General features: G+C 40.9%; 1 protein-coding gene across 2 annotated transcripts in view; it reads right to left on the bottom strand.

Moving 5' to 3' along the window:
• gask1a (golgi associated kinase 1A) overlaps positions 1 to 13,023 on the bottom strand; it is a 31,182-nt gene extending 18,159 nt beyond the window's left edge. Inside the window, exons 1-3 of one of the 2 annotated variants that reach the window (XR_488842.2) lie at positions 12,920 to 13,023; positions 5,220 to 6,725; positions 2,720 to 2,933 (exon numbers count right to left, since the gene is read on the bottom strand). Coding sequence is in view for 1 of the 2 variants with exons in the window: in XM_007906398.2 (XP_007904589.2) it covers positions 5,220 to 6,725; positions 12,920 to 12,922 (1,509 nt within the window). In the remaining variant the exon portion in view is untranslated. The remainder of the gene's footprint in view (positions 1 to 2,719; positions 2,934 to 5,219; positions 6,726 to 12,919) is intronic. The other variant, XM_007906398.2, reaches the window with a different exon arrangement.
• Between the last annotated feature and the right edge of the window lie 6,024 nt (positions 13,024 to 19,047).

Below are 19,047 nucleotides of genomic sequence, written 5' to 3'. Positions count from 1 at the left end.
GCGAAACACGGCAGCCGATTGCGCACAGCAGTCGTGGATTGAGTGACCAAATTATTTTTTTAAATTTATTTTGAAGGAATTATTACTGCCGGGAAAAGCGATCTGCCAATCAACTAACAACCGGGTTCCTACTTATTGCTAGATAAACAGAGGCATGTGGAGTAAGGAAACTTGCCCAACTTTTCGCCCTGTCGGAAATTAAACCCAGGTCCTCTCACTTGCGAGACAAGTGCTCTAACTACTAAGCTACAGGACTCCTGTAATGATCCACAACTGCACACGACTGCACACTAAACAGCAACGTCCACCATATATAGAACAATCAACATTGTCCTCCTCTTCACCATTTTATTCCAATGTACACCCCTCTATAGTTACCAGCAATCATTAATAAAACACAGAGAATGATTAGCCAAGGATGGGGTTAAAAATTATTCAGTATCATTTAGCTCCAATATGGAGGCATTTGCACATTAAAAGAGCAAAAAGCAGGACCAAATCCTAAAAATCTTTAACATCACTAAATTGGTTTTGCTGCCCACTTATTTGCGAAGGTGTATTCAACCAATCAGTAGTTGAGGATGGAGAGGCGGGGAGGGGAGGTGACCTCCCTGATGAATTCGAAACACTCTGAAATATTGGAATGAATTTTTCTGTTTTCCTGAAAAACATCTTAATGGCTCAAGGTGAAAGAGGAACCAAAAGAGGTGGGTTTCAGGTCTCTACCTCATTATATTTGAACCGCCCCTTCAGCTCGAGAACAAACTAGATCTAAATAGTGATCTTGTGGAGTTTTTGACATGAGCTGTTACCTGATATGTTGAAGATTGCGTCAAAATCACAATCAGTGTCTAGATTGCCTTTGAGACAAAAGAGACGTTCATTCCTCCAGGTGTTCAAATATTATGGGAAGAAGATTCAAACTTGGTCTTTGCCAAGGAAAATTTAAGATGTACATGAACAGCCAAGAGCCAACACTGAATGCTGTATGCGAGCAAATTAATTCAAAGCCCCAATTACAATTTACATTTGTGGTGAGAATGCCCTAAGATGAAGGCTTTACAGCTGCAAGTCAGGTAGAGACTTTCAGTAATGACTAAAGCAACAATTCCTTCATGCTAGAGGATTTATCTTACTGAATACTTTCAACCTGCTTAACTTGTTTGGTCTGGCCAAAGTTTTCAGCAAAATGTTTGTCACAACAACTATATCATAAGAACAATGTTCAGGTGCTCTAGGACGCTACCTTGCATGAGGGGGCGCTGTATAAATGCAAGCTTTTGTTGTCGTTGTTATCACAATAGTAACCCTAAAAAGCACTTCCCAGGGTAGACATCGAGGCGGAAAAAAGTTCTCCACTTCTCAGCAAGAGCACCATACCAACTCATCTTACCTCATGGGTAAAAACTCCATTGAGCCTCTGCACTGCTTTTGCTGTGCGATTACTGTATAAGAGAAATCCTTTAATGGCCGAAAACACCAAATGCATAATGTGTAAGGCCTGATGAAATTTTTACCCCATGAGGAGATTTTTACTAAGATATGTTCAAGCCGTGCAAAGTCTAGGCTCAGTCATGTTTTAAAATGTGTTCAGTAAAGAACGGATGGCATCATGACATGCATGCAAGTAACCTTGTGGTTACCACCCACTTTGGCTAGACACTATTCATTAGCAGTGAATCATGCAAATGAATATGTGTCAGTTCAATTGGTCTTAATATAAATTATTACCCTGTACAAAACCAGGCCAACACCACATACAGTAAGAACACATAATTATTTAACTCTTTCACATGTCATTCTTTCACATATCAATGTGAAATGCTTTAATATCAATGCTTTTCCATTTATTCCCTCCTGATTCTATTGCCATCTCCAAGAGGGAGGGAACAGGATGATGACAGTGCTCATGATATGCATCAAATCCTCTGATGGGAATAAAATAGACCTGTGCTCTCCAATGCCAGGAAGATCCCACACCTTTCAAGGCAATTTTTTTAGCATCATCTCTGGACATTCCCATGAGGCTGTGACTCATCTGACAGCCTTATGGGACTGTCCAGAGATCAGCGCCCTGGGACGTCCTCCCAATGTGAAGGGCGCTTATACAAATGTAATTTATTGTTTTTGTCATCTGAAAAAGATGTAACAAGAGATCAGTCATAGTGGGCATGTGGCATCCCATCATTAGCTCACCTCACGTTCAGGGTGTATAGGAGGTGACAACCAAAGACATTTGAATGCCTTTGCAAACTGTACAATTGGGTTTTACTCAGATACAGTGACAGGACTACTTTGCATCACATAATGCATCTTGTTGGTGGCCGTTGGTGGAGCAGGCCTGTTTTCTAGCTGTTCTGCTGTAATCACAATGAGAAGCTAACAGCCCAACTCTCAGCAACAGAAGATAGCCCTTCAGAGCTCCACTGAGAGCACTGTCTGCTGTTTGGTACAGGCAGTTCCAGCTACATTACAACCGATATGCCACTGCATTCAGAGAATGACCATGAGGAGAATTTATCTGATCAAAGCTCTTATGACCGCACCTTTTAAAAAGATATTAATGTAGCTATCACTGTAGAAATGCTGATTAAATTATGTACAATTTAAGAATTTCAGTTACCTTTACAATTGATATAAATAATGAAAGATTTTATAATAACACAGAACACAATATACTTTGTTTTTAGTAAGTTTCAGAAAGAGTGTATTTCATTACCATCGTGCTTAGTTTCCATCACTTTAGTCGGTTGCTTTCCATCACTTCTAAATTCAATACCCTTTTCTCTTGAACCAGAGAGCTCATAATATCATTTTTGGGTTAAAAAATCCCAGAGTTCACCCTTCTCTGTGCTGCTTGTAGACTTTCTGGAGTGTTCGGACTTGTGTTCTTATGCTCTGAGTCCTGATTCATGAATATATGTAGAGAGCAGCTTGCAGTATGCCAGTTAAAACAAAAATAACATTTGTAATGAGGAATCTGTCACAGAGTGTCCACTGAATACAAAGCAGTCACAAACATGAATGGTCGTCATGTCACATTGTGCTAAAGTCGATGAAAACAAAAGTAGAGTTTAACATGATCAAAGCATATTGAATCAAACTCAGAACAGGGGAGGTGAACACACAGTTCAGAAATAACTCAATTCAAAAAGAACGAGATTAAGGGAATGAAAGGTAGAGTTGTGCAGGATTATTTCTTGTTTATGTTGTTATTTTCTTTACCGTTGTAACAGAAGATGAGCCGCAATGACATTTTCGTTCTTGGACAATCCTCTGTTGAGTTGCATTATATTCAATCACAACAATAACCTTGAAACAATGAATGCCAATACGTTCAAACAGACATAAAGGATAGGTTACGGTAATCATGTGGGAACTATTAGAATTACAACACTTCAGAGTTATAGCACTGGTAAAGTGAATGGTTTTATCTTTCAGTCAAAGGAAGCCCATTTAAATTGACCCTAGTAATAGGATTGTTAATGTTTTAGTTCCTTTAGAATAATAATAATAATCCTTGCATTTGATACAGCGCTTTTCACGTTGGGAGGACGGCCCAAAGCGCTTCACAGAACACACTGTAAAGTGAATTGACTGTATATTTGTGGGCGAACGCGGCAGCCAATTGCGCACAGCAATGTCCCACAAAGAGTCGTAGATTGAAAATGACCAATTTATTATTGTTTTTGGAGGGATTATTATTAGGTGTGTGGAGTAAGGAAACTTGCCCAAGGTTTCGCCCTCTGCCTGGAATTGAACTCAGGTCTCTCGCTTGCAAAGCGAGTGCTCTAACCACTGAGCTACAGGACTCCACAATGATCCTTTCATTACAATAATCATCCCAAAAAATACCACAATATGGCTTAAAGTTTATAGCATGTCATTGCATGGTTTCTTGTATTAATTAACTAGGAATGTGTTGTGAAACACCACGAACTTTATCCCTTGATTATGAGCTTCATGTTAAAAGTCCTGTAAGGGAAAGACAAACATTGTATAATACTCTATATACAAATATGTTACAACTCTGTAAGAGGGAAATTATCATTTGATAACATTGTACTAACTATAGAGCTATGTAAGGAGGTATGTATCATTGTACAGAGTTGTATCATATGCCCAACCTGTTCCCAAACCTAATATCACATAACATAACATGTAGGAGCAGGAGTAGGCCATTCGGCCCTTCAGCCTGCCCCGCCATTCAATCATGGCTGATCTTCTAATCTAACTTCAGCTAATAACCTGACCCTGCTTATCCCCATATCCCTAATCCCTTTTGCAATAAGAAACATATCTATCTCAGTCTTGAAGTTAAGGAAGTTAACGTGATCTGATTTAGCTGTTCAATAGGGGAACAGACTCTTGACTGTAGTTGGGAATCTCAAAAAGAAGACATAACCATAAGATTCGAGCTAAGACACTAAAAGGGTGGCCAGAAAAAAAGTGGTGAGAATATTGGATGGCCAAAAGCTATAGAATAAACTGAGGATCTTAAAACAAACTGAGATGCATACCTTAGTGAATAAGGTTATAAAGATATTAGTAAGTAAGGGACAAGTATAAAGGGATTTGGGGAAAGGAAAAGAATAAAATTATTGAGTTGCTGTAGACTTAACGGCAGAACAAGCTTAACGGGTCAAATGGCCTAATTCTGTACATATGTTCCAATCTTAAACATAGATAGTGAACTATTGGGTTAGCAATGTAGCACTAAACAGTTGCATTTCCAAAATCTTTAAATATCTCACTGATAAGCACATTTTTAAATAGCATTGCTTTTCGTACCATTGTGAAGTTCAAAGCTATTCTTTAAGTATATCATAGTAATAATAATCATCCTTGCATTTGATATAGCGCTTCTCACGACTTCTAGACGTCTCAAAGAGCTTCACAGAATATACTGTAAAGTGAATTGACTGTATGTTTGTGGGGGAAACGCGGCAGCCAATTGCGCGCAGCAGTGTCCCACAAACAGTCGTGGATTGAAGTGACCAATTTTATTATTGTTTTATCCTTGAGCGATTATTATCAGGAAGGAAACTTGTCCAAGGTTTCACCCTGTCGGGAATCAAACCCAGGTCTCTCGCTTGCAAGGCGAGTGCTCTAACCACTGAACTATAGGACTCCTCAGCAGCTTTTTCTCTCTATATATATCTTAGGTAGTTGTGTTAAAAAGTGAGGGAAATCAATGCTTCACGTAGAAGAAGTATTACCTGTAAGAGGAAGTCAAAGAGAGCCAATCTGCCCCACTCAGAATGTTTCACACTGAGACAGTCCTCTGTGGGATTCTTCTGAGAGTCTGCAGTGCCACAGTGCCTTTGCAGCTGAGCCTGGTATTGTAGCCAACTCAACTCAAATGAATTTTGGTCCTTGTTGGGATTATCCAGATGCTGAATATCAGAATCCCACCAAACAATTGGCCTGGGCACTCCATCTGTGTACCTGTATGGCAGCAATCCATCGCTGAATCTTCGGGCCACGACAGGAAGGCTCCGGTTGAGACCCAGAACCCTGTCCAAATGGAACGCTAATACTTCATAAAGATCACTGGGTCTCTTTATCAAACCACAAAACCCATCCTGACAGTGTGCCAGGAGGTCGGGGATTACAGTGTCAGGGTGAGAGCTCAGACCGACTTGCATTACTTGCCCATGACCAGGTATCCGTTCCTTCGCCGTTACTGAACCCTTACTCAGCAACTTCATCTTTTCAATGTCATTTGAATTGAACCAAGGTGGTGGATGCCCAAGGAGACTAGCCTTATCTCCCGAGTCTGAAAGTAGCAGGTTTGCTTCAAAATTGTTACACAGCTTAGGTTCACCTCCTCGTCTGTCCTCACTTTTCCCATTATTTGCCAAGAACATGTCACTTGCACTGTTGGTGGATGAGGTTCTGGTAGTTTGGTGGTATGCCTTGTTCTTAACCTTTTGGACAGGTACACTTTCTGTACGGTTTGAAGAGGTTTTAAATTGAGGGGCATTTTGCTTTTTATCTGAGGTGCCCTGAAGGACTGGTTTATCATGAGACATCCCATCCTTCACACCGGATGTAGAAATCTTCAAAGTGACAGACTTTTGAGATAGTTGAACAGAACTGCGTTTGATTGTTACAATTCGATTCACATTGTTAGCTTGTAAAATAGGCTTCTCCACTGAAGATGGAGAGTGTGTGGGTGGTGGTCTGTTATCCTGTGTCATCCCATGAGGATCAGTGTTCTTACCAGCTTGTATCTGGGGAGACATCCCCCGTCTCTGGGGAGACATCTCTTGTGCTTGAGGTTCAAAAGCCTCAGCCTGGTTATCATTTGTTTTCCTGTGGATTCCTTTCAGCTGCCGTCCTTTCCCCTTTGGTTTATCTGCTTTATCTGAGTTGCTGGGATATTTGTGCCTTTCTCCATAATTGGACTGCATGTAGTTATACTGTGCGTCACCCACAGGCCATCGTTTCAGCTTTTTCCTCCCCATGGGCGGGAGTTTGCCATTTGTCTGGGAGGCGGTTGTCTTTTTGACAAAGGCACCAGTGCTGTTTCTCCACAGACGATGTTGAGTGTATCTGCCATGTGGCCGGCCGGGAGCTCGATAGTCAAAGCCAAATATGCTGTTGTCAGCAGTCGGTAGAGGCGGAAGAGTATTAATCATCACCATGGAAAGGGCACTGAAAAAGCAGCAGAGAGTCACAGGTCTCTTCCTGAAGAGTACCTTTAGTGACAGTCGCCGTGCCTATACAAGGAAGAAAACAACAGTTGAATAATAGTAATAATTCTTGCATTGATAACAATGCCTATGATGCTGAAACATCTCCAAACAGCTGACAGTCACAAGATTGTTGGGAGTGAAGAAGGTCCTTCAGCCCATTTAGTCTCATCCTTGGCAGAACATCTACCCAACTGCCCCCATCACAGCATCAAGCTCTTTTATAAATGAGTCCAGTGTCCTGGCCTAAATCATCCTTCATGGAAACCTGTTCCAGTCATTAGTTACCCTCTGGGTGAAGAAAATCATTGCGGTATCTGCCCTCAAATTGCCTTTTGCAACTCTAAACCTACGTCCTCTTGTTCTACTACACTTGTGTATCCTAAAGTATTGCTCTGGGTTTACTTTTAAAAAAATTCCCGTTTAAATTGAAATTGCTGTCATGTCTCGTGACTGTGTATTTGCAAGCAAACGAGCAGCTAATTTGGCCATGGCAAGATCCTACAAACAGACATGAAGTGAATGACCAATTTCACATTTTAATGCCTGTGGCTTTCCAAGTGATAAAGGAAAGTGATGTGAAGAACGTTCAAATGCCATGCATTGCCCATTGCTTATTTAGTCAGTTAAACTTTTTACGTGCATGAGTTTCAAGGTCACAATCCTACAAGCACGACCTTTGCATATTAATAAAATTAATGAATCTTCATTCACATAAACATTAAAAAACCTGTTGTGAGCTTTCAAACTAATCACAAGGTACCTTTGAGTGTGGAGAAGAAACAGGGGAATGATTTTGAGTAGATCACTCTAATGGGGAGTTTAACCCAACCATGATGGGTTGAAAGGCCTCTTCTGTGCTGTTAACATTCTATGATCTTACGCGGTCAAATTTTTCCATTCTTTTTTATCACTAGCAATAATTAAGGAATGGGTTAAAGGCTGGAAGCTGTCCTTAATGAAAGGTTTGGGATTGAACTCCCTGCCGCTCTCTCCCCCCTCAACCCTGAATCTGGGAGAATTGTTTCTCCCTCTGTTGTTTCAGAGTGAAAACATGGCCATCTTTCTAATTTAGTGAGGTACATGATTTATCCATTCATAGCCACTAAATGGCTTTTTAACTTTCAACGTATACTTTTAAAATTTCTTTTTGGGGACGTTGTAACAAAGAAGTGAAAAATCTACATTCTCCACGGTCTGATTAGTCTTTCCAGAAAAAGAGAAGCCATTCTACCAAGTAAGGGAAGTGGTCAGTCCTTATCCTATCAATAAGAGAAGCTTTTAAAGGACACATTTTTTTTCACTGAATTTCTGTACTGATCCTATTTATTTCCAGCATTACCAATAGTACAATTTTGCCTGCTATTTGTTTGCTGACAGGGCAATTGAGCCTAGACTGAAGAGTTGGGTCTTTTATTACACACTATCCTCTACAATTAATTGCTAGGCTCTCAGCTGGGTTCCTATTTTTGAGATAAGAGCACTTTGTGTTCCCTTAATTTAGGGATCCTGAGACCTGTAATTTTACTGTCTTAGCTGTAAGACTGTCAAGTCTTAAAATTTAAGGTCCTGCAGAATTGTGTAAAATTCTTTCATTTAATCTGAAATTGGAAACTAGTTCATTTTATGAACATGCAAAAAACTCCCAAATGACTGATTTTAAAACTATTCCAGAATTCTACCCAATGTTAATTTTTAAGATGCAATAGACTTTACAAGCTCTGTGGCCTCACAGTGTTGTTCTGATGAGAATTCTGGATATTTGCTCATTGCTCTCTTCAATCAAATGATTCCTGATGCTTTACCCTTAGGGAACGTATGTCTATACTGTGGCAGTCACCAGTGAGTGGTTAGTAGTGCCTCACCTGATGCCAGCAATAATGTTTACACTGTAGTTTTCGCACTATCCTCTGTAGCTTTTAACCACACAGTACCACTATTATATAACTCAAACACACTGCTGCCAGAAAACCTCGGTTGGTATAGAACCAGACCACATGCCCAAGATTTATGACTAGTCCCAGAAACTTGGATGTGTCCCAGAGTCAGTGAGAGAATCCAATGACCACTGTCTATTTGCACGGGGTTGCACAATGTTTTGACATTTGAGTGGTTCAAAACAACAGCAGATCATTTAGAATGCCGTAATGGAGTTTACAATTCACAGTTAGAAGTGGTGGCAAGCTGTACATTAATAGAGAAATTAATTTGAAAAGTTTAAAGCATGGTGATGAAAGTCTGCCTAGCTTCTCACTGTTGTGTCAACTTGACGCACTTGATAGCACTCTTGTTTCTAGGTCAGAAGGTTGTGGGCTCAAGCCTTGTGTTAGGACTTCTGCCAATCCAGTGCTTGGGGTGTGCTGCATTGTGGCCTTTCAGTTCAGATTTTAAAACAAGGTCTCGTTTGCCTGTTTTCGCAGAGGTTATAGAATCCGTGACATGATTTGAAAAGAGAAGGGAGATTCTCCTGGTATCCAGATTAATTAATAATTCATTTGATATCTGGTTGTGGGACTTTGCTATATCCAAATTGACTACCATGTTTACCTATACCTGACAGTAATTAGCTGTGATATGTTTTGACGTAATAAAGGAACCAAAGCAGGATGGCTTAGGAACAGGAAAAACCCCCAACAAGCCTAGTGGAATGAAAGTAGGTGTCAGCAAAACTCAAAGTTAAATTTGTAATTTTCTGACCCTGAACTCCCCCCCATCACCCCCCCTCCCACCCCCCCCCCCCCCCCACACACACACACTTTGATAAGCACTTTTCTAAATAGCATTTTTTTTTACCACTGTGAATTTTGAAGCTATTGTTTATGTCCTGGGTAATTTTGTTAAAAACTACTATTGTCTCTGCATCTCCCTTGTCCTATTGTCTCTGTAACTCCCCTGTGTACCTCAAATCAGGGGAGTAGAATGAACTGTGGACGTCTCCGTGTTTCCCTTCACTCCATTACTATGAGGTGTTCTTCAGACACGAGCTAGACAGTACCAGGATTTTCCACCGTGTCTCTGAACTGCTTCACCTGGTGGTCCAGCCAAGAGCTGTCAAAAACATACCCGACTGACCTGGGAGGATCCCTGATATTCTCAGCTACACTAAGACTGGGCTGCAGATTCTTCCCAACCATATTCAACATTGCTGATTTAAGCATTCGTTTCTTTTTGGTCCATGTGTTTATTTGAACATTATATTATGGACCAGTTGTAGGCAAACTCAGCAGCCAATTTGTGCACAGCAATTTCCCACACACAGACATGAAATGAATAATCAATTTTATCTGGGGAAATATTGCCAGAACACTAAGAGAAACTCTCTTTTCAAACAGTGCCATGGGATATTTAACATCCACCTGAACAGGCAGACAGGACCTCAGTTTAACATCTCATCTGAAGGATGGCACCTTCAACAATTTTGCTCCCCCCCAGCCCTGCAATGGAGTGCCAGCTTAGACTTTGTGAGTTCAACGTCCTGACATGGGACTTGGATCCATTAAAGTGTCACCCTGGCTCAGTTCAAGCTCTGTGTCATGACCTAGAACCCACATGGCCCACACTGACACACCAAATTCAGTACTGGGGGCTTTCTGTATTCTCAGAGGTGCTGTCCTTCAGTAAATCAAGGAGGACACGTCGATTCCTCTTTGCTTGTTAGTTTATGTTAAAAGAAAAGTTTCTCCCAGTGTCCTGACCAACAATTCCCCAGATAAATTTGGTCACTCACTTCATGGCTATTTGTGGGACACTGCTGTGTGCAGGTTGGCTGTCCTGTTTAGCCACAAGGTACACAAAGCCATTATACTCTACAGTATATCCTGTTAAGTGCTTTGAGACATCTCAACAACATGATAAGGTGCAATATCAAATGCAGTTTGATATTCTGACTTCGAGGTGAGAATGCCCCCAACTGAGCCAAGATGACACTTGAATGTGTTATAATGAATTTTGAGGGAGCATCCTTGTTCCTCTGCTCAGCACTGGCTTTAGGGTCTACACATGGTACTACTTGAAAAAAGAAAGGTGTTCTGTCCCATAATCTCACAAATAAAATTGGTCATTCACTGCACTTTATAGTATATCCTTTAAGATGTCCTCCTGATATGAAAGGTGCTGTAAATGTAAGGATTGTTATTATTGCTGTTTGCGGATGCTGCTGGAATAAATTAGCTGCCATGTTTACCTACACAATAACACTCACTTTTATTTCTAATGTTCTCACTTTCCAAATGTTACTCCTACAGGAAAGACATTTTGAAGTCAATTGTAGTATTTTGGTGCAAACATGCTTAGTTCTGTGCTCAGGACCCACAATCTCCTTATGTATAAATGCTATCACTTCACATGGGCAATGGCATCACCCAGCCTGCTGCCAACACCATGAATTATCAGGCAGAGCCAGTGGCAGTGGGCACCAATGAGGAGGTGGCGGCTGCAGTCAACAAGGCATGACTGGGGCACCTGCATGGAAAACTGGGTGTTGCAGGTGACCCAGGTATCCTACAGTTGTTGTCAAACTACTCCCGACACAACCTCCTGCAACACAATCAGCTCCAGGCTGCTGCTCAGGGTAGTAAATAGTCTGCCCAGACAGCATTATTATTCCACATAATAGGTCTAATTTGCTAGATTCACAGCCGAGCTTCTGGAACACCATCGGTCACCAAATTTGCGGACATCAGAACTGAGATTGGAATCACATCCGGGAATCGCTAACCCAGATGCGATTCTGATCGGAAATTACAATTCCTTTCGGAAATCAGACCAATTACAGAACAATAGGAGCTAAAATGCAGTTTGGGCTAATAACCCACGTTCAAATACATGCAGGTGCCCGCCCTTATTACTCTATGTAATTTAACCACATGAACAGGATCATTCTTTAGACCTTTCTGTGGGTTAATTGTTCAGTTAATTAATTTTCAATGGATCTTAAATCCTATAATTGTGAATGTAATGGTGGTATGTGACATGTCCTGGCCAATATTCATCCCTAATCCAAATTCATCCCAAACATTTAAAATTAGTTTCACCTTACCTTTGCTTACATTACATTCTACTGTATATTAAATACAATTTATTATTTAGTTCCAGATCATCATCCTTTTATATTTAACTATATCATTCTTTTTGATTCTGCCTGCCTTCTGATTCAGGTGGGCATTAAAGCGCAGCCCCTTTCCTCCATGACTATTTCAGAGTAACATACATATTTTTCTCTACCAGATTATCGTGGCTTGTTGCAATTTCCAAATGTTCCTGTAGGCTTAAATGTAAATGCTGCCTCCTTCCTTTCCCTCCACAAGATATTCCATTCTCTCCCAAATTCAAATATTAACAGAATAATAATAATCATTCTTGTATTGCACATAGCACCTTATCAAGCTACTGAGAGTGCTTCAAAGTGCTTCACAAAAATATACAGTAAAGTGTAGTGACTGTTTATATTTGTGAACCAACGCAGCAGCCAATTTGCACGCAGCAATGTCCCACAAACATCCATGAAGTGAATGACCGGTATTCCCTGAAGGATTGTTGGCCAGGACACTGGGAGGAACTCCCTTCTCAAATAGTGCCGCGGAATCTTCAATGTGCACATGGACAAGCAGTCATGACCTCAGCTTAATGTCTCATCCAAATGATGGCACCTCCTGATAACACCCGCTCCTCCCAGCACCGCACTGGTGCCTCGCTTTACAATGAGCCCAAAGTGGGGTTTGAACCCACAATCTTCTGACTGACAGGCAGAACCGGCTGAGTCAGGCTGACACAAATATACAGTCAATTCACTTTACAGTATATTCTGTGAAGCGCTTTGGGACGTCCTCCCGACGTGAAAAGCGCTATATCAAATGCAAGGATTATTATTATTATTATTATTATTATTATTATGTAGATCTCAGGATGTTATTAGCATTCATTATCTGCTGCTTGGAGCTGGAGCTGCTGAACAGCTCTGCGATGCTGAGCCTCAGAACCCACCGCATCATCACATTCACTGTCACTCACTCACTCACTCACTCACAGTCACTATTTGCTGGGCTCAGCGTTAGTTTCATGCAATCTTAAATTCTGACAGACAGACCGACCGACAGAGAGCTGAGCAGTGAATGCTGGCAGAAAGGAATCTGTTTCCCCTTTGCGCTAAGCGTTTGGCTATTAACCCGCGACCCCCAAGTGAGTTTGCAAAGAGCACTTTAATAAGAGTGATGCAACTGTACCATTCCTCCTCACAGTGAACCTCTCACTTCATCTTCCGAAAGGGAATCCTCTGCAATCCCGGGGGAGAGGAAGGGGGTCCTGATACTGAGGCACAGCCCCTGTCTGTCTGTCTGTCTGTCTGTCTGTCTGACTGTCTGTCACTGTGTGTCTGCATGTGCAGTCTGTGCCGTCTGATCCCCTACAGCATCAGGGAGGTGCCCTCAGCTAACAAGCAGTCAGTTGATGCCAGAGCCATTATTTGCGTTGCTCAGCACTTGTCCCCTGCAATCTTCAATCCTGCTCCCAATCTCCTTGTGCAAAGCAATGCTTTGCTCTACTTCATGACTTCGCCTCAAGCTGTCAAGTCCATTCAGTCTCTCCCATTTGCAATCTTTCTCTCAGTTGCTGCTGCTGCTGCTGCTGCTGCTGTGGTCCTGTTCAGTAGAGAGCACCTTCACTGCTGGAGTCTGGCTGTACTGTTAAGCATAGCTTTAATAATCGCCTGCAGTCAGACTGCTGCACTTCCTCACTCTGCACCAGACTGAGCAGCACTTGACAGCAACCTCCCCTCCCCTCCCCTCCCCTCCCAGAGCAGGCAGGCAGGCAGGCAGGTCCATTTGTGGGTGGACGGTCGCTTCAAAATAAAAGTCCTCCCTTTTTTTTTGATCCAAGCGCCCTGGAGAGGAAGATGCAATGCCAACACAGTAAATAATCTCTGATAACTCCTCACCCTCCCGAGGGAAATGGCTCAAATGTTCGTCTTTCCGATGAGACGTTAAACCGAGATCCTGTTTGCCTGTTCAGGTGGACTTTGAAGACCCCATGTCACTGTTCCAACTGACCTGGCCAACAATCCCCAAAACAAAATGGGTCGCTCACTGCGTGGCTATTTGCGGGACAGTGCTTGCATAATTGCATAATTGTGCTGCCGCATTTGCCTACGCAGTCACTACATTTCCCAGTGAATCTCGTTAAGCGCTTTGAGACGTCTCGGCAACTTGATAAAGCGCTATACCAAATGCAAGGATTATTATTATCATCGTGGTTCACTAGTTATCCAAAGTACAGTATCTCAATAGTACAAAATACTTGAATAGACGGGATAATGAGTAAACGACTCAATGTGGGGTTGGCGACTTATTCCAGGGCCGAATTATCAGAGTTTCACTGTATGTAGCATGTATGCAGAAGGAAGAGTGGAGTTAGTTTCTTAAGATTGAACATGTTTGTATCTCGGAAGAGGATATTAAAAATCACATTAATACAAATTTGCATTTGTTATGGCGCCTTATCATATTGGCACAATGTCTCAAGGTGCGTCACAGGGTGTATTGTAAATATATCATGCAATAACAGTCCCCGTTAACGTCACTATGGAACTCAGCCCCATGCTATTTCACTGCGCTATTTTCTGATTTGATATCAAATGAATTTTGCTCTTGATTAACTGGTGCCACTGACTGAATGTCCCATTGTGTGGGTTTTCTCGGGTGTAAGGCCCCAGCATCGCTACCACTTTCTGGAAGAGTTGCTTTTTCAATCCCAGTGTTCTGTTGCAGATTACAGAAATTTAGGGAACAACAGAAGATCCTTGCACCCTTCTTGCAGGGTAGCGTCTCTGAGTGCTTCTGAAATGCTAAATTATAAAAGCAGGGAAAACATAAAAGGGGGTGGGGCAGTGGTAGCATGAATAAAACATAACTTGGTGGTGGAAGTGAGGAATTTAAATGAGTTTGATAGGCAGGTTGAAATCACTGTGGATATAGTCTATCAGCAGGAAATGATGTAAAACCCAATTGGGAGTATTTCACTGATCACTTGACTATCAGAGGACCACACAGGAACACAAATAATCTTTGTATTTGAAATAGCCCTTATCATGTCAAGCCATGTCAAAGTGATTCAGAGTATTTTTCTGTATATTTGAGGGCAGGCATGGCAGAATCATCTGTACACAGCAGGGTCCTATGAACAACCATTTTATCTAGAGTTTGTTGACCCGGACAACAGGAACAATTCTCTTCAAGGGTGTTCATGAGACATTGATGTGTACACATTTGCTGCCAGATTCACCTACAAATAGTCACTTCACTTTACAGCAATTACCTGCACAGTGCTTTGAAACATTTTGACATTATAGGCACTATATCAAATGCAAGGATTATAATAATAATAATAATAATAATAATAATAATAATAATAATAATAATCCTTGCATTTGGTAAACCACTTTTTATGTCAAGAGAATATCACAAAACACTTCATATGATATATCTTAAAGTGTAGTGACTGTAGTTGTAGGTAAATACTGCGCCCAATTGTGCAGAGCAATGTCCCACAAACAACCAGGATGGGAATGACCAATTTTATTTTGGATTATCCAATAAACTGTAGAGAATTATAGCCATTGGATGTCTCATGAAGCAATGCATCTTGCTAAGTGATGTAAACACCAAATTGAAAACACATCACTGGCTGGGTGGCTTAATAGAGGTATTATGATCATGGAAATTTTCAATTCCCTTTAGTTTTTACTAATTCAAAAACAAAGGGTCATAACTTCAAAATAAAGCAATAACAACTTATATTTTCACACTGTCCTCCTGACATGAAAGGCGCGACACAAATGTAATTTGTTGTTGATGTTGTTTTTCACATAGGATAGCGTTTCATAGTGCTGCACAGTGATGGGGTTAGACATCAAGCAAAGGAGAAGGAAGAGGGGGAGAAGACCATGCAAGGAGGAGACCATTCATGGTTGAAAGGTAATCCTGGGTCAGAAGGTTGTGGGTTTAAGCCCCAAGTGGAATCATATTGTCTAAGCTCCACTCCAATGCAGTGGGTATGTTTCTTTGTCAGAGGTGACATCCTTTGGTGGTGATGTTAAACCGAGATCCTATCTGCCTGTTGAGGTGGACGTTAATGATCTCATGGCACTATTCGAAAAGAGAAGGGAGTTTCTCCTGGGGTCCTGTCCAACAATCAACCTATGAAATTGGTTACTCACTTCATGGTTGTTTATGGGACATTGTTATACACAAATTGGCTGCCGCATTTTGTCCACAAAATAGACGGTCAATCCACTTAAAAGTATACCCTGTGAAGGGCTTTGAGATGTCTCAATGATGTGATAAGGCACTATATCAAATGCAAGTATTATTATTGTTATTATTAAATGTTTGATTGGATTTTAAAGAAAGATGAAGATGGGGGCAAACTGGAGGATTGAAATGGCAGGTCCAGAGATTAGGGGATGCAGAATACTAAATGCAGATATAAATGCAGGAGAATTATTTTTAATAAGAATGATAAATATTTGGAACAAACTATTAGCACACGTGGTGGAACAAGGAACTATAAAGGATTTTGAAAATAAACTGCACAAGTTCCTGCAAGCTAAAGCATTCGGGATTAGTGGATGATAAAAAAGATATGCTGAAGGAAGCTTTGGGGAAGTTGGATAGGTAGACTGGATGAACCAATGGTTACTAAATCAGTTTTCAGCAACAACACCTCTAGTTTGATATCAAATATAAAATGTTTTATAAAATAAAACATCTTGGAACATTGGCAAATGTACATTAATTTTTTTTTCCTTGGAACATTTAAACCCCTGTATATACTGTTCTTCTAAAAGACCCAGATGTGACATCTGTCTTGCATAAGGCTTTCTACTCATTGCCCTCTTCCTTTATTCCCCATTCTCATCTGAAAGCATTTAGCTGCTGTATGGACTGCAGATTCCATGCTGTCAGACTGAAACAACCAATGTTGGTTTCCTAGGGCTGTTGAGGTTGGCCTGAAAGTAATTTATAACGATAAAGAAGTGTACAATTGTACTGTTAGGAGTAAGCAGAGTGGCGAGAATTAACAGTGTTCATTCTACCCCAATATTTTTCTCAACTGAGGTTCTTAATCCATCATTGTTAAAGATTTGCACCATGTTAAAATTACTTTGGAAAATGCAAATGGTGAAATAGCTGCAATATTTAATCTGCAGTTTCCATATGATGGCAAATTAGTTTTAAATATTGTTGCCAATCCAAATATAGCTTCTTATACTCCTGTAGTAAGAATGGTTCTTGAAATTGCTTTAAAATTGATAATCCGTTGTGTAAGCCTGGCTTAGTTGGTAGAGTTGGTAGCCCTCTGAAGTTATAAGGTTGTGGGCTTAAGCCCCACAATGGGTCTTTAACTTACATAGGCTAGGCTAACACTGCAGAGCAATGCTGGGTTGTTGCACGGTTGGAAGTTCTATCCTTCAAATGAGATGTTGAATCAATGTTGAATCCTGCCTGCCTGTTCAGATGGATGTTAAAGATTCTCTGGCTACTGATAAAAGAAGGGAGTTTCTTTTAGTGTCCTGGCCAACAATCTCCCAAATAAAATTAATGATTTGTTTCATGACTGTAGTATTTTGCTGTGTATAATTGAACTGTTGAGTTTTGCAAACAATTGCCAAACCTATCTTAGCTGCACTATCTTAGGAATGTATTATCTTAGCCTTTTCAAACTCAGAATTGCAAAAATGTAACTCTATTAACTTTAACCTTGGATAATTACCAGGGACTCCATATGGGTTGTAAACATCAACAAGAATGTACCTAGAGGTTTGATTGAAATAACACAAAACATATGACCAGAGTATCAGACAGAACAAGACAGTGGTGTCACCTACCACACATTACAAATACCTGTGGGTGTGGACTGCTAAGCTCAACTAAGTCTGCACATCTGGTAATGGTTCATTTTGGAATTCATTGCCTTAGGAACAAAGCAAGCACAGACATCCTGAAGAGCTTTCTATAGAGGACTGATAGCAATAGTGTAGCAAGTATCAGTGTGCATGGGAATGCAGAATAGTTCTGCGCTGACATGAACAGCAGACTAATCTGAATCCACTTTATTTCTGAATACATTGTTTTCACAGTTCAACAGATGAATGACAATTTGTCCTGTGCTATTCTGGGAATATACTTGATAATATCAGCTATTGAGCTATTTTGTTTCTGTCAGTCTGCCACAAAAACACCTAAAGCAATGCAGTTATCTAAGATTAATACTTGCTTTTTGATGATTCAGATGGCAGACAATTGCGCACAGCAATGTTCCACAAACAGTCGTAGATTGAAAATGACCAATTTATTATTGTTTTTGGTTTTTTGGAGGGATTATTATTGAGCGTGTGGAGTAAGGAAACTTGCCCAAAGTTTCGCCCTGCCTGGAATTGAACTCAGGTGTTTCGCTTGCAAAGCGAGTGCTCTAACCACTGAGCTACAGGACTCAACGAGAAGGGAGTTTCTCCCGCTGTCCAGGCCAACAATCCCCCACATAAAATTGGTCACTCACTCCATGGCTGTTTGTGGGACATTGCTGTGTGCAAATAGGCTGCCACGTTTGCCTACAAGTTGGCAGTCACTACACTTTGCAGTTTATTTTGTGAATCCATTTGAGACGTCCTCCTGATATGAAAGGCGATATACGAAATTCAAGGATGATTATTATAATTAGTCTTAAACTAATCTAAGATTTACAATCTCATTATTTGTAATCCTAAATTTTAGGCTCATTTTAAATTCTATCCACATTGCTTGCTCTCAGGGGAAATTAGGAACAGGAGAAGGCCATTCGACTACCGTTGAGGAATCCCAATTACTTCAGCCTTAACTGTACCCAACCTCGAGCATGATCGGTTAAAAAAACAATTCCTCGGCCGGGGAGAATGCAAATTTGTCCCCTCCTTAGCAGATCATCCCTGGAGAACAAATATTCTGCAAAAAATAGGTTACACAGGCCTCTATAGGCGAGGATTTATGATAATATTTAATATTTGTTTTACCTCAAGGGAATAATAAATACATTCAAAGGAATATCAAAATGGCAACAATCTGAATAGAAAGTTCCACTTACCACTTACTGGTGGTTATGCTGGAGCTGAATGGGAAGAATCTCTGTCCCTACTGACTGGTCTGCCCTTCCAAGTCGTGCCAATGAGCCAGGCTGGCTGTGCTGGCGTCAGCAGTGCCCAGAATACTGCAGATCAAACACGTCATTCTATTGCCAAACAAGTGACCTTGGAACGAGTTCAGCTCACTCACCAGTCCCCCCACCCCCAAGGAGGATAGCGTTCGGATAGCTGAGGCTCATT

Source organism: Callorhinchus milii, unplaced genomic scaffold, assembly GCF_018977255.1.
Source record: "Callorhinchus milii isolate IMCB2004 unplaced genomic scaffold, IMCB_Cmil_1.0 Scaffold2, whole genome shotgun sequence".
NCBI classification, from domain to species: Eukaryota; Metazoa; Chordata; class Chondrichthyes; order Chimaeriformes; family Callorhinchidae; genus Callorhinchus; species Callorhinchus milii.
The sequence above is the reverse complement of the archived record's forward strand: the minus strand, read 5'-3'. Positions and strand labels throughout refer to the sequence as shown.